This window comes from Leptonychotes weddellii, chromosome 11 (assembly GCF_054177405.1).
Source record: "Leptonychotes weddellii isolate Sample4059 chromosome 11, ASM5417740v2, whole genome shotgun sequence".
NCBI classification, from domain to species: Eukaryota; Metazoa; Chordata; class Mammalia; order Carnivora; family Phocidae; genus Leptonychotes; species Leptonychotes weddellii.
In genome coordinates this window covers 48,315,953-48,331,578 of record NC_138379.1, presented here as the reverse complement: position 1 = coordinate 48,331,578, position 15,626 = coordinate 48,315,953, and the positions used below count along the sequence as shown (strand labels likewise).

At 55.7% G+C, this 15,626-nt stretch overlaps 2 protein-coding genes across 5 annotated transcripts in view; one reads left to right on the top strand and one right to left on the bottom strand.

The window, feature by feature from the left end:
• CHRDL2 (chordin like 2) overlaps nucleotides 1–12,822 on the top strand; it is a 31,607-nt gene extending 18,785 nt beyond the window's left edge. The window contains exons 5-11 of the mRNA XM_081798827.1: nucleotides 1,253–1,346; nucleotides 2,299–2,354; nucleotides 4,050–4,218; nucleotides 5,090–5,284; nucleotides 7,440–7,613; nucleotides 11,861–11,953; nucleotides 12,660–12,822. Of these exons, the coding sequence (XP_081654953.1) occupies nucleotides 1,253–1,346; nucleotides 2,299–2,354; nucleotides 4,050–4,218; nucleotides 5,090–5,284; nucleotides 7,440–7,613; nucleotides 11,861–11,953; nucleotides 12,660–12,739 (861 nt within the window). The 3' untranslated portion in view covers nucleotides 12,740–12,822. The remainder of the gene's footprint in view (nucleotides 1–1,252; nucleotides 1,347–2,298; nucleotides 2,355–4,049; nucleotides 4,219–5,089; nucleotides 5,285–7,439; nucleotides 7,614–11,860; nucleotides 11,954–12,659) is intronic.
• The window catches only part of POLD3 (DNA polymerase delta 3, accessory subunit), a 114,203-nt gene that overhangs the window by 5,525 nt on the left and 93,052 nt on the right, over nucleotides 1–15,626 (bottom strand). For 2 of the 4 annotated variants that reach the window (XR_014138740.1, XR_014138743.1), the window contains exons 13-15: nucleotides 5,623–5,840; nucleotides 3,135–4,196; nucleotides 692–773 (exon numbers count right to left, since the gene is read on the bottom strand). The gene's annotated coding sequence lies outside the window, so the exon portion shown is untranslated. The remainder of the gene's footprint in view (nucleotides 1–691; nucleotides 774–3,134; nucleotides 4,197–5,622; nucleotides 5,841–15,626) is intronic. The other 2 variants (XR_014138741.1, XR_014138742.1) reach the window with 2 other exon arrangements.

The following is a 15,626-nucleotide window of genomic DNA, read 5'->3' as shown; positions in this document are numbered from 1 at the left end:
GTGCTGCAGAGCGAATAATTTACAAATAATAAAGAAATCAACATAGCAATTATTTTTTACAGAGCTTGAGCCTCTTCCGGCAGCCTAATCATATTGTACCTGCCGGTTCACAGAGATGCCTTGTATTTATATACAGCACTCCAAAGGCCCTAAGAGCAGGAAATCACTGTTCTTATTTTTCAGATGAGGAAACTGAGGCTCAGATCAGTTAAGCAACTTGCCTAAGGTCACACAGCTAGTTAAATGGCCAAGCCAGAATTCAGAGGCAGGACCACATGACTCCAAAATTCGTGTTTCCTTCTTCCCTGGATTGCACTACTTCCTGTAAAGGGACAAGGGCCCGATGAGGAGGAGTCTGGGGGGGGAGACAGAAGTGATGGCGTGGCGGTAGGGTGCTGAGAACATTCTTGTGATTCCTTGTCCCGTCTCCTTGGATCCCGGGGTCTCCCCTTCTTTCTCCTCCTCCTTGTTTAAATGGGACTGGCTCGACTCCTGGCCCACTTCTGAGGCTCATGGGAAAAGGCAGAGGGAAAGGACTCGAGGAGATACCACTGTCTGCCAGGTACATCGTGCCTTCCAGTTTAAAAAGGGTTTTTCCAACCACTCCCTCATCTGCTCTTCACAACCCAGATGGGAGTGCTCCCATTTCACAGAGGAGGAAAGTGAGGCACAGAGAAGAGAAGTGACTCACCAGAGGTCATCTGGCTTCTGATTCCCAGAAGGCCCTTCCCTCTGCAGTGTTGCCTCTCCAGGCTGGTCCAGAAGCTGGGGACCTAGGGTTTTCAGTAAGAGCACGATGAGCCCAACATGTGTCCCATTGATCCCCGTCCTCTCTCTGGGCCCCCTGCCCCAGGTCAGGGGAGGAGGGCGTTCTTCAGCAGGAAAAGCCTGCAGGCTGGGCTCTAGTCCACTCTGCTGGGCTGCGTTTCTGATGTCGGGCAGTTCAGGCCCCCTTCAGGTCCTCCTCATCTGTAGGATGGAAGAACCCCACCTCACCGGTTTGCTGTGAGAGCCTAGGGAGAGACAGGGTCTCAAAACGCTTTAGAAGCTCAAGGATGAATGTTACCTCAGGGCCTGGGGAGGGAGTGGGAAGGGTACAGGGGACTCCTCCTCTGAGCTGGCTGGGCCTTGCCCGGGATGCTCTGCTGCTCCCTTCTTGTCCCACCTCAAGGCCATTTGCCCCCAGGGCAGGGGGCTCTCCTAACCCCAAGGCTGCTCCTCATCGGAGCTCATCTCCCGTTTGCTCTGTCAGGAAGGCCAGATCTACTGTGGTCTCATGACCTGCCCAGAACCAGGCTGCCCCACACCTCTCCCACTGCCTGCATCCTGCTGCCAGGCCTGCAAAGGTGAGTCTGTCCCTAGATCTGGCAGTGCCACTCACCCCACCCCAGGGACATAGCCAGGGGCTATTAGACGTGGGGGAACCTCAGCCAGTGAAGGGCAAATGGCTTGAGCAGAATCAAGTGCACAGATGGTCAGACTGTACCCTGTGGGTTGGGGTAGTTCAGGAAAGCTTCCTGGAGGAGGCAGGACTGGGGAAGGGAGTGCTTCATAGTAGAATGCTTCTCTAGACGTTGGCATTGTGGAAGGGCACTGGACCGGGGGCCAGGTGACTCCAGTTTAGTCTTGGTTCGTCCAGCTAATTCCTGCAGATTCCTTCCCCTCTTTGGGCCTCAGCTGTGTTTTGTGTGCACTGAGAGGCTGGCCTCGGACTGTCTGATTCCAGCGTCCTTGGTCTTTGAACCAAGAATGCTCGGAGGGAGCCAGACTGTATGTGAGGTGAGGGCTGAAGAGAGAGAATCCCCCTCAGGGCCTTGTGTGCTGGCACCCCATCGGGTGGAAGACAGAGTCCTAGGGTCTTCCAACTGGAAGGACCGAGGTGCCTGAGTGGATAGTATAGACCAAGGCCTGGTGACCTCAAGTGTGGCTGGACAGAGTGGCTCCCCAGGGGGCTGCAACTAAGCAAGGCTGCAGGGATGGGATGCTGGGCCTTTGGGCATCCATGATGGGCACTGAATAAGATGCTCCAGCCCAGCCAAGAAGTTCAGTCCTAACGGTGACCATGAGGTCAGTGTGGGGAAACTGAGGCAGCAACCCAGTTGTAGGGAATTTGTCAACCCAAGGGTAAGGACAGGTTGTAATGGGAAGTGGGAATAAGGCGCCACTGGGGCAGACGGACCTGCTGGTGTGCAGGGACTGCAGAAGTGGCACTAGGCCTGGGAGGCTGAAGGCCTGCAGGGCTCCAGTCAGCAAGGCTGAGGAGATGGAGGCTGACCCAACTTCCCTTTGGGTTTCCAGACGGGTCAAGTGAGAGATCAGCCGAAGAGGACACCACGCAGTCACAGCCTGGGCTGGTGAGTGCACAGCTTTACTGACAGGGTGCGGAGAGGTGGTGAGGGCAGCTGGTAGCCACGGCCTCGAGCCCCGGACTCTGGGGCGGTCAGTACCAGTTACTGTCCTCACTTCTCATATGTCCCCTAGGTCGGCAACACGAGCTCCACCCTGTTCCAGCCCCTTTCTTTCCCTAGCCTCATGGCTGCTGGGTCCACAGGGGTCTGGGAAAAAGTACCATGCCATACAAGAGCAGGCCCCAAACTTCCCCATTTCCCTCCTGAGAAACACTGTCACGCTGTTCTCTCCAAAGACTGTGTCTGTCCTTAGTTCAGGCTGCCTCTGGGCAGCACATTCCCCTCCGAGGGAATGGCCTCTGTCTTGGCCCAGCCGTCCCCACCCAGCCCCTGAGGTACTGGTTCTTTGTTTGGGGGCTACCTCTCTGTCCTCCCCTCTGTCTTGGCCCCTCTCCATCTTAGTCTGGACTTAGGATGAGCTAAACTGTCCAGCTTTCTCTGGTCAGAGAGGAAAGAGGTAGGAGGATGGGCTTACACACTGACTCAAGTCCCCATCCCCACTCTGTGCTACGTCTACAATGGGAACAACTCCACCTCCTCTTTCAGCCTGGGTCACCTGGGCCCCGGGGGACTGGAGGCTGGCTGGCCTCCCGTGCTCAGGGACTCCCCAGGGGTCTGAACTAGCAAGCTCCCCCTTTTCCTCTGCCATTTCATCCTCTCCCTAGGAGGCAGTGTGCTAAGCGAAGCTCACCCAGGCTCAGTTCCAGGCCCTGAGCAGCTACTTACTGGATGACGTGAGCAAGTCCCATTAAAGGGTTGGGCTCCTCGATTCCATCTTGCCGCTATTCCACTTGACAGGCATTTCCTGGGAGCCTCCTATGTACCTGGGCCTCTTCTGGGGCCTGAGATAGTTTCCTGGGTGCTCTTGTGGGGTCAGTCTGGCCAGTCTCTGACTCAGACACTATCTGAGCAGGAAGGGGCTGTAGGAGAAGGAATATGAGTGACTCGGTATCAGCGAGGGGGGTAATAAGCCCACTTGTTCCTCTGCCATGGCCTGGAGCTGCCCGGTCCTCCAACTATAAGCTATGATGCCCCTGCCCCATTATACCACCCTCACCACAGACCCTTTTCTATCACTGCCAGTCTGCCCAAGGCCTGGTCTAGAGGGGCAGGGTCTCAGGATCTTGGATTCCAGGGGTTCCAGAAAGGGGGCTCTGGAGACCCAGGGTGTCCAGATGGGGCCTGCTCTTAGTCTTCCGCCCTGTGAAGATTCTGGGGCCTGGTGAGACCTTCAGAGGCCCATCCTCTTCTCCCATCACCTAAATCTCCTGACTCTCATCCTCACCACAGCCTCACCTTCCATTTCTTAAATAGGAAGTTTCCTAGGTCCCTGATCACTGTGTCTCCCAGATCAAGACCTCAGTACCTTTGTTCACTCCAGCCCCGAGGCCCTGGCTCTGATGGGCCTGAGAAGGGCTTGGTGGAGGCAGGATTTCCAAACCACCGTTCTGAGAGTTTTCAAAGATCCATTGTCTGAGAACGTCTTAGGCCGCATCCAGATCTTTCCATCCCTGACATGTGCCTCTCTTTACTGGGAACTCCTGGTGGTGTCTAGCTGCAGGCCTCACTGCAGCCCCTGTCTTGCGGCTCCCCTGCTGGTACTGGCCCATCAGTGATCCCCATCCTTCCTGCCATTTGCAGAGACGTTCCCAGGATCCGTGTTCAGGGGACAGTGGGAGAAAGAGAGGCCTGGGCACCCCAGCCCCCACTGGCCTCAGCTCTCCTCTGGGCTTCATCCCTCGCCACTTCCGACCGAAGGGGGCAGGCAGCACGACAGTCAAGATTGTCCTGAAGGAGAAACATAAGAAAGGTGGGGATGGGAAACCCCTCTGATACCTGAGGTGGGAAAAGGGGGCCCCCGACTGCCCCCGCCTCCCATCCCTGCACCCCCCACTCAGTGCCCTGACCTCAACTTGGCCAGGAGCTTGTAGATTCATAAAGCATCAAAACTGAAGGTGTCCTGAAAGGGCACCGAGGTTCAGAGCACCGAGTGAGACAGAACCAGCCCTAGACCAAGACCATGGGGCAGCATGACAATATTGTCTGAGCCTCTGCCATGTCTTTGCTGGGAATCGAGGGGCACAGAACAGAAAGATGAAAAATGGTCCCTGTCCTCTAGGGGCTCCAGACATGTAAATAAATACTACGATAGAAGGAAGGGTGAGAGAAAGTTGTGGACAAAGGAAGGAGGGAGCAGAGGAGGCTTCGGGCAGGTGGTCAGAATGCAGCAGGGAAGGAGCAGGGGAAGGGGAGGAAAGCAGGCTCCGTGCAGGACTCCCACTGGTGTGGCAGGCACAGCTGGGGAGGTACCTGCTGCGGCCCCTTTGGGACAGATGGAACACTGAGGCTAAGAAAGGGGAAGGGACCTGCCCGAGCTCAACACCGCCAGAGGTATGAACTGGGTCTCAGTGCTCCCCCTGCCAGAGGTGCCTGTGAAGGGCAGGGGGAGGACTCTCCATCTTCAGCAAGAACGTACTGGGCACGGGTCAGCCCTGAGTGCTGAAACGGGAGAAGTCAGGGACAGGGGACCAGTTTTATACCCGGCCTCCACTTTGCAGGCCGTGTGGCTGGGCCAGACCGCTGGAGCAGGGCCTCCCCGAGTTCCCGCCCCCACCCATTCCTGGACTCTGGCCCAGGTCTGCAGCACTGACCCTCCTCCCTTCCCGCCCTCCTTGGCCCAGCCTGCGTGCACAATGGGAAGACGTACTCCCATGGGGAGGTGTGGCACCCAGCTTTCCGCTCCTTTGGACCCCTGCCCTGCATCTTGTGCACCTGTCAGGACGGCCGCCAGGACTGCCAGCGGGTGACCTGCCCCACTGAGTACCCCTGCCATCGCCCTGAGAAAGTGGCCGGGAAGTGCTGCAAGATTTGCCCAGGTACGAAGAGGATGCTGGGGGCTGGGAGGGCACTGGCCACAGTGGGCCCAGGGTCCCTCTCCCCAGGGCAACAGGTACTTGGAACATCTCCGACACGGATGGGGCATGGACTCAGAGCCACAGGCTGCAGGAGTTTTAGATGCACTGGAGTGGAAAATGCCCGGCTCACAAAATATTTGCCTTAGAGAACATCTAAGGCTCTAGTGGGTCGATTCAGAGACTCTCGCACATATACACAGAATCAATCAAATAATGTTCCGGATTCTCTGAAACCATAAGATCGTGGGATATTAGGACTTTGGGGAGGGGGGAAGAGCCAATATTTATTGAGCACTTACCATGTGCCACGGAGGTATTTTGCATGCATGAATTCACGGACTCCTCACAACACACAGACAGGGCAGGACTATTTTTCTCCATTTCACAGACCAAGAGAAGATAAGTACCTTGTCCAAGGTCACACAGCTCGAATAGCAGCTGGAGTCTGAGCCCCGGACTGTCTTGCTCCACAGACAGTGCTCTTGACCACTGCTGTCGTCCTTCAACCCTCACGTACCTGTGGGAAAAGAGAAGGGATTTTCCTAAGTCCCACAGCAAAGTGGCGGGGGAACTGGAGTTAGAACGCAGGCTTCCAGACTAGCCAGCTGAGTTCTTCCAGCACTGTTGTGTGAGCCTAGGATTAGTGAGCGTGCAGAAGCAAACATCAGAGTATTTCGTGGGAAGAACAGCCTGTGGTTGTCAGCAGGAGCTGTCGTGAGGAGCAGGCCCCTTCCCTCAAGGCTGAGCAGGTGGGGTAGAAGGCGCGGGCTGATTAGCCAGCCGGCTCGGCAAAACCAAAGGGAGAGGAATAAGGAAGAAAAAAGGGGAAGGAAACATGCACCGAGAACCTTCTAGTGCCAGGTACTTTACTGTGATTTCACATAGTTCACGTACTCCTCACCTCTCAGATAGCTTACACATGAAATGACAGAGTGGCTGCAATCATCCTAAGTCTCCACCTACCCCAGGCTTTAACATCAGGAAGGGTGCATCCACTTTAGCTCGCTTACCAACTGACTTCCTAACTTACTCTTATGAGCTTAGACAAGTGATTTTCCTTTCTCGAGCCTCAGACAGAGTTGAGGGAAAATGTTTCATAAATTGTAAATCAAAATCCAAACATAAGGGATAGGGTCGGAGTAATATGCTACTGGGAAAGGGTCAGAGAGGGAGCATGACGGGGAGGTACCAGAAACACATGAGCGGTAGGGGTTCACCTTGAAGTCTCTGGAGCCTGGCTGTAGCTCACTACTAGGCTCCTTCACAAACACAGACCTCCGTCCATTTTCCCTTAAAAATATTGAGACTGTAGCCTTACAACTCTTAGCGGGACATCTCAAAGGACTTCATAACTAGTAAGAGTTTCGAAGGAAGTGTGTATGTGTAGGGACTTAGTCCTTCAGTCCCTGAAAAATAGGGAATGTTGGTACGTGGAAAATTCTGGAGAATGTCCTTGGAATTCCAGCATGTTGAGGCTTTAGGACTGGATCCAATTTGGGACCAAAACCCATCACCACTATCACCATCATCCCCCCACACAACCCAGCGCACTACTACAGTGGGATCATCATCCCCTCCACCACCTCTCCCACCATCAACAACCATGATCTTCATTGTCGCCATGATCACCTCACTCCTCCCACAACTTTCATTCTGTGTATGTTCATGAGAGCCTGTGCTTGGTGGTGTGGATGGCTCAAAAGACAGCCTGTCCTTCACCCGTAGGTCGCTTGTAAGAGGAAAACATACCCGAGGGAGACAATTACAAGGCAATGCAAGGTAGTGAGACCAAGGGCACGAGTGGGAGGCATAAGCAAGAAGGGTTTTAAAGGCTGTGAGTGGGAAGAAGCAGGGTAAGCTACGCTGTTCCAAGTGGGCTGCCTGGAGGAGGTGGAAGAGGAGTGGGGTGCAAAAGGATGAGAAGTTTTCTGATATGCTGATCAGTGGGAGGTGAATGGGAGAGGCGGCCCCTCTCTCTGGTACCAGGGCACCAGAACTTTCCCAAGGACCTTAAAGACCTGAGGGGGAAGTCAGACTAGCGGCCTGGCTCCCTGGGCCTACCAGGCAGGGGTGGGGGTGGGGGTCAGAGTGTTCACGAGCTCCTTGTCTTCCCCAGAGGACAAGGCAGACCCTGGCCCCAGTGACATCAGGGCCACCAGGTGTCCGAAGGTGCCAGGCCGGGTCTTCGTCCACACGTCAGTAGCTCCAAGCCCAGACAACCTACATCGCTTTGCCCTGGAGCATGAGGCCTCTGAGCAGGTGGAGGTCTACCTCTGGAAGCTGGTAAAAGGTGAGCATTGGCCTACTCCCAGCCGGGCTTACCTCTGGCCTGTCCCCCTTCCCAGGGGCCTTAGGGGCATTTTGTGGATCAAAGGCCTCTAGCCCAGGAAGACCTGCCTCTGGCTACCCTTCTAGATTTAAGTCTCCAATTCCAAGATAGAGGGAGACAGAAATTCTGTCTGTGATTCTCTGACAGTTCTGATAAGCTCATCCACGGGGTGACGCCAGGGCCTCGAAGTGCTCCCTCTCCTGGGAGGAAGGGGTTGTTGCACTTGCGAGGAGCCAGGAAGGGTAATGCCTATGCAAAAGCGTATTTTGAAGCAAAAGGCATTTTGAGGCAAAAGGCACGTCTACTGGTAGAACGTCAGCACGCTATGAGGGGAGAGCTTCTCAGGCAGAAGGGCCTTCACGGCATCCTCAAAGCAGGAGGGCCTGGAGACTAGTCTCATTCAGCCTTTTCTGTGTGGTGGATTCTATCCCTCCAATAAGTGGACGTCAGAACATAGTTCTCATTCTGTGCGAAACTCACCAGATGCAACAGGATGCTCAGATCACCAGCTGAAGGTCAAGAGGAGTTGTCATTGAGAAGGGAATTGCTGAGAGTTGGGCTTTTTGGCTCTTCTTGCCTAACATAGATCCCCGGGGTAGAGTAAAACAAACTAAACCCTTTAAGTGTGAATTAGCTGTGAGGTCACTGTTCTCTCCCGATGGGTCTGGCTGGAGTGGGCAGGGGTGGAAGAGGGGATGGTCATGATAATGATAACCAGCGTGTGGAGCACTTTAGAGTTTACAAAGTGCTTCACACTCATTATCTCATTTGATTCTCAACGATCCTGAGAGTTAGGTATTATTATCCCCATTTTACAGATGAGGAAACTGAGGCTCAGAGAGGTGAAGTACCTGGCCCAAGGCCACACAGCCAGTAAGTGGAGGACGGGAGCTAGAGCCCATGTCTTGTGACGTCAGATGCGGCTCTTTCCCTGCTCTACTCTGCCTCCTGTCCTAGGAGGAATGGACGAAGAAAGCGGAGCCGTTCAGCCTGGAGAAGAGAAGACTCAGGGGGACAGGACCATTGGCTTCCTGGCTCTGAAGGACTGCCCCAGGCAGGGGGAGCGGTTGTGTTCTGAGTGACTACAAGGGTCAAAACGACAAGCAGGGGCTTTGAGAATCAGACAGACCTGAGTTTGAATCCCGGCTCTGCTCTTTCTTAGCTGTGTGGCCTTGGGCAATCACTTGACCTCTCTGGGCCTCAATTTTGTCTTCTGTTAATTGGGAAGGAGGGTTTGGGGAGGATTAAATGAAATAACATGGGTACAGCCCTGACCTACAGTAGGTGCTAACATTAGTATCTTCATCCCACCTCCTCAGTTAGAATTACAGAGAAGCATGCTTCCACCAACGAGAGAAAGCACTTTCTCATACCTAGACGACCCTTTCTGTCAAAGAAGCAGGGAGCAAGCTCAGTTCACAGGGATGTGCAAGCAGCGACTGGGCGGGGGCTCTGCCACAGCCGAGGAGTTAGATTCAGCAGCCCTCATCATTGTTTTGTGCCTGGACAGGTGCTGGTTTCCTCCAGACCCCCCACCAACCTCACCAGGTACTGGGACCACAGAGAGTAATAGGTCCCAGTCTCTGTCCGTGGGAGCCCAGGACTTAGTGACTTGGATGCAGTAGGAGCTCCCGGGGAGCTGAGCTGGTCAGGCTGGAAGGCTTCGTGGAGGAGGGGCCTGCGGCTGGACAGGCGTTAGGAAGGCAAGAGGAGCGCTTTGCAGGCAAGGAAGGGTGACAGCGACAGCCTCAGACCGGCCCCGGAGCCTCTGCTTCCATGCCCTGTGCTCCGCCCCGTGACTGGTGTGTAGTAGCCCCTGCTAAAGTGTTTCATTTCATCCGCAGGAGAAACCTGAGGGATGTGCATTCATGCACCATCTTGCAGATAAAACTGAGTCTGAGGGGTAAAACGACTTGCTCAAAGTCACACAGTTCAAGCACTCAAGCAAAGATTCAAACCCAGGTCTGAGTCTCCCCAGAGCTGCTTCCACGGAGGCGACCTAATGCTTTCAGAGAGGTGCCTGAGCAAGGCCAAGGTGTGCCCAGGATGGCGCAGACTGGAGCGCTGTAGCTCAAGGCCAATCTCAATACCACCAGGCCCAGCAGAAAAGGAGCAGGTGGTGGGGACTCCTCAACTTCACGGTGCCAGGCCCTACCTTCCTGTCACTGGCAAAATCCCCCTCCCCATCCCCTGCCCCGCTGGGCTGCCTAAGTGCCTCCCTGCCCCACACCATGGGGGTCAAAGCAAACACTCCCGAGCTCGGACTGTCAGTGGGAAACCCTCTTTCTTCACCCAGAGGAGCGGAATCAGCGGGCCTCGGGGGCAGGGAGAGGAAGGGGAGAACTGGCCTGGAGACACCGACACCTGGACTCGGGCCCCAGAAGCTGGCTTCCTGTTAAGAGCCTTTTCGATTCTGGAGTTTCAGAGTGGAAGGGACCTCAGGGGTCCTGATTCCAGCCCCTGTCTAGGAAGGAAACCCCTTACGGCCTCCCGGATGGTCTCCTGGATGGTCTCCAGCCCCTGACTCCGCATGCCCCCACCCCACCTCCACTGTGGATGGCTCCACCTAGAAAGGGTTTGTTTTCGCATTGAGCTGAGCCTCACCTGCTGGTACTGTCTCTGCCCTGGGGGTTCACAGAGCCCAGCTGCCCTCAGACCTGGCACACCCTCCAAAGGCATGGCCATGCTCCTCAGGCTGGCTCTTGATTCCAGGTCCAAGAGCTCAGTTCTTAGGATCATGCTTTACAGGCTACAGTGTGAAGACCCTCCCTCGTCCCTGTCACCTCCTCTCCATTTGCATTCTGGGGTGTGTGCAGTGGCAGGCCTGGGCAGAAGGACTTATTGCCATCTCAGGCTTGTGATGTAGCCTGGGCCTTTGGAGCGAGTCTCTCCCATATCCTGGTCCTTGGCATCTGGACTGGGGGTCCTGAGAACGATGCTGGACATTCCCAGCCTCCTGGATCTTAGTGCTGACCGTTCTCCTCAGTGGCCTCCTACTCAGATTTCCGTAAGCAAGGCCAATTCTTCGTCTTCTTGGGAGCTGTGCTGGGTGGCAGAGGCCTTGCCGTCACACCTGTTCTTTCTGGCTACAGACCCGGGCGGTCACAGCTGGTGCAACTTCACAGCCCGTGTGCTCGGGGTTTCAGTGCCTTGTGTGGTACCCGGGGCCAGCTCCCCATGGGACGCAAACATCAGGAGATCCAGCTAATGCCTCATTCCCTTTAGGGCCCGGGCTAGATTGGGTACACATATGTTTCCTTACCCATCCATTCATCGAGGGATCATTCACTCGTTTGTTCATTCGTTCACTTATCCTAAATGACTAATGTGGGCCAGGCGCAGGGGAACCGGAGAGGAAAAGCCCTGCAGAAGTAACCAGGGGAGGCAAGAACAGACACAATGATAGCACAATGGAAATAGGTATAATCATCAACAGCAGCTAAGAGCTTCTGGGTGCCCCAAGGAGGGGAGATCAAGGAAGACTTCCCAGCCAAAGCCTGGAGGATGAGTAGGAGTCTCTGGAGGCAACAGGAGAAACAGAAGTCAGTAGGAGAAGGAGTTGCAGCAGAGGGGTGCCCTATGTAAAGGCTTGGGCCCCTCGGGGGACTTTAAAGTGGTCGGTTAGGGCTGGAGCACAGGAAGGCCGCCCAGGGGCTGGGTGAACAGAGCCTCGCACTGAAAAGGGGCCTACCACTCTGACACTTGATGTTCTTGGGAGTCCGATAAGCACACCTATTGATTTTTATCACACGTCCTATGCCCAGAAAAAAGCATGACCAGTCCATATGGGCTTCCCCCCTCCCCCCGACCCCACACTGTGGACAGGTGAGTAGTGTGAGAGCAGGATGCTGAGGGTGACAGCTGGAGGGTCAGCAGAGAGGTGATGAGAGGTCAGGGAAAGGGAAGGACAGCTGAGGTATGGTTTCGAATGACTGCAGTTAGGATCACAGATTGCAGGGGGAGTATGAGGGGTCAGAAGTCTAGTGTAGTGACCCAGGCAAGATGTGATGGGGCCTGAATGGGGAGATTGGCTGTGGAGATGGGAGGGTAGGCTCAAAATACTGAGGAAATCTAGTCCACAGGGTTTGGTGTCTGGTCGGAACAGGGGAGGGGAGGGGTGACTGGGTCCGGGCTGTGTCTAAGTTACCCAGTTCCACTTACTGCATGGCCCCACCTTTTCCTGCTCATGCCCTTGCCTCTGCCCTCAGGAATCTTCCACTTGATTCAGATCAAGAAAGTCAGGAAGCAAGACTTCCAGAAAGAGGCACAGAACTTCCGGCTCCTCACCGGCACCCATGAAGGTGGGATGTTAGGCCGAGCAGGGGGGCCTGGGAAGAGAGCCAGGCCAGAGGCCAGGGGCCTCTTGGGGAGCTCCCGGCCGCTGGTGCTGGGAGGGGGGCGGGGTGGTTGTCAGCCACAGACGGGCAGTTCCCGGCACAGGAATCCAGTGGGCGTCGGGGCCAGAGATTTCTCAACTCAGGGCGCCTGGGAGCGGGAAGGTGAAGCAGAACCATCTGGATTTGGTCCTGCGAGTGGAGGAGAGAGGGCTGTGGAGGAGGGAAGCCTGAGCCCCCAAACCGTGACATTGCCTACCCCCTCTCTATGGGAATATTTCCTACTGAAAACTTCCTAAGCACTTTCCTTCTGATGCCCCTTGATTTTCCCTACACTATACTGAGGAAGATGGACCCAGGTGGGGCTTGGGGTAGGGGGGTGGGAGGGGGAGAGGAAGTCACAGATGGGCGTGTCACCAAGAGGTGACACCTCCAAATGCTGGTTGGTTGAAGGTGGGGGTCACGGGCCAAGAACTGATCGGGATAGGGTTTTGTGATGGAAATACCCATCTCCTTCCTCCTGTGGACTCCAAACCCAGGCTCTCACCACCCTTCTTGTCCTAAGTTTTTCCCACCCCAGTCACTCTGCTTCTCTTGGGCACATGCATGCACACACGCACACCCCACAGCCGACCCCCACCCCCACACCCCTCTTCTGCTTTCCTCTATCCAGGTCACTGGAACGTTTTCCTAGCCCAGACCCCAGAGCTGAAGGTCACAGCCAGTCCAGACAAAGCAACCAAGACCTTATAACAAAGACCTAAACAGCTGCAGATACGAGCTTTGTTGTTTTTGTTGTTATATATTAATAAATGATAAGTTGCATTACCCCTCAACCCTGCCTGCTGAGTTCATGTCCAGTCTGCGTGTGTTCCCACAGGGACTGCAAGGCAGGCCTGGTTATGTCCATTTTACGGGGTTAGAGACAGATGCGGCAGGGGTAGAAGCTGGCCCCTGTCCTCGGGGCAAATTGTCCCCCCAGCCTCTCTGCCCAGGCCTTGTCTGCCTCCGGGGCCTCTCCCGGCTCTGCACTGCCTCCGTCCCTGGCCCCCAGCTATGGTTCCTCCTGCTGTTATGGGCGCCCCCCTTTCTGGAGCTCACTGGCCCTGAGCCTAGGGAAGGGACTGACTCCAGGTAGCCAGTGGAGGGGGAAAGGGAGCCTCGAGGCACTTTCCCCAGCGAATCTTCCAGGGATCCTTAGAGTTGTCAGCCACGCTCCGCGATGAGGAAACTGAATTTCAGGAGGAGCGGTAATTTTCACGGAGCCTCGGGGCAGGGCAGTAGCAAAGGCCAAGCCAGTGCCCGGTCTCCTGCTCCAGGCTCGCACTCCTCCCCGCGTCTGCGTCACGGACGGTATAAGCACCACAGTCTGGGAAGAGAGCCTAACAGTTATAATTCAAGACAACATCAATAATTTCTCCTGCCTACACGTACGATTACTTGCAATTTCAAAGATGTTTTAAATGCTCGCGATTGCACTTAAGATGAACAGCGTAGGAATTACCCCGCTTTTAGAGAAGAGGAAACAGAGGATCAGGATGGGCCAATGTCTTCCCCAAAGCCTCACAGTGACAGCGAGGGAGGTCAGGACTAGAACTCAGGCCCGTCGCCTCCCAGACCCGTGCTTCCCCTCCAGCACAGCACTGCCCTCCACCCCCAAGCTGGACTGGAAGCTGCGGAGGGGCGGTGTAAGATGGCCTAAGGGCTGGAGTTCTGCCACCTGCAGCCACTTAGAGGGCTCTGACTATTGTCCCCTGAGCCTCGGTCTCTGTTCCCGGGTGTCTGACGTCTGGGAAGTCTGCGAAGCTGCCTATCAGTGCTGCCCTCCCGGGGCAGGGACGAATGCCACTAACTCCCTCCGCCAGCTCCCAGGGGCCTGGTTTGAGAGGCTGGGGTTTGAGGAACATGGCTGGAATCTCCCCCTCCTCCCCTGCGACAGCAGGGCCTTGGGGAGCACAGGCCTGCCCAGACGGAGGACACTTTAGCTGGCTCTGAAGGACGAGGAGGATTAGAGGAAAAGGCGGAGGGACGGGGGGAAGGGGGTCGGAGATGCCACAAGAAGAGATGGTACCTGGGAGATGGAAAAGAGCATGTTCTAGGGGGAGTCACACACGGCTCACTGTTGCTGGACAGTGTAATTTGAGGCAAAGAGCGAAGGGAGGTGAGGCTGAACGCCCAGCTGAGAAGCTCTGGCCTCATCCTGAGGGCAGCCGGGAGCCCTGGAAGGGTTTCAGTGCTTTGGTCAGATCTGCGGGTTAGCAAGCCGGCTCTGCCTGCTGGGTGAAGAACGGCATGGCGGCGTGGGACAATGGCCGGGGCAGGGGAGAGGCGATGGGCCCAGAAGGGAAGGCAGCACCGACGACGGACTGGACACAGGGCTGAGAGAAAGCGAGGAGGGTAGTGCGCGGTGTCTCATGTGCTGACTGCGGAGAGAACCCAGAAGTTTCAACTGAGCACACGTTGAGTCTCAGGAGATACCCCTGGCTCTTGGGGTACATTGTGGGTCTGGGGAGAAGGTCGGGCCAGAGACAGGGGAGTCTGGGGGGGGCTGTTGGCCTACAGGTGGTAACTGAAGCCAGGAGTTGGGTGGCACTGGCCTGGAAGAGTCTGTAGAGTGAACCCCAGAGCCTCAGTAAAGGAATCCCCACGGAGGCAAGAGAGAAGCCAGGAGGGTGTGGTGGCTGAGAGTCCAGTAACACAGGGCCTGGGAAGGGTCCCCCCCAGGGACCAGGAGGCTTCTGGTGCTTGTGGCAAAGGTCACTGTCAGGAGAATGAGGAGGCGGGAAGAGGTTTTGGGGGGCTGAGGCGGTGTCAGGGAGGTGAGGAAACAGACAGGTCTTTGAAGAACTTCGGTGGTAAAGGAGAGGGGAGAGGCAGGCAGTGGCTGGCGGTGGACATGCATGGAAGAAGAGGGTTTTTCAGACGGGAGAGATGTAAGCAAGTCTTGGTAATGAGGCGACCTCACAGGACAGGGAAAGTAGAAGAAGAGGAGTGAGGATGGAAGAGGGGAGGTTTAAGGACAAGTTAAAATCCATTCTTCTTCAGCCACCCTGCTGGTCTCCCCAGGAGTGTGATGAGGGAGAAGGAGGGGGTGGTCTCCCAGGGCTGCGCAGCTCTTCCACTCCCAGGGCTCCCCGAGACTCCAGCAGGGAGTCCTACTTGGTGACCAGGAGGCACAGGCTGGGCTCTGGAAGAAACAGGGCATCCCCTCCCACAGGCTGGCCATTAGTTAACAAGGCACGTATCTGATCCCTAGGATAACATGTCGAGGTGTGAGGTGGGGATTGGCAACCACATTAAGAAATGAGGAAACTGAGGCACCGGGAGAGGAAGTGACCTAATCAAGATCACACACTGGTAATTGGAGGGGTTAGATTCTAGCTAAGGTCTGCAATTCTATACCCCGATGGGTCCTAGAACACTGAAGGGGCCAGGTCCTGCGGTGGGGCAGGTGCAACCAACCTAGGCTCAGAGCCTCCACCTTCCCATGTAGCTTCCTGGCATCCAAACCTGATCTTCCTATTATGACGCCAAGCCTGCCCTCCAGGTTTCCTGGGGAGGCTTCTTCCTCCCCCAGTAGCTCTGAAGCCACCTTCCCCTGTCCCTCCACGAACCCTGGGCTCTGGGAAATTCAGTATTT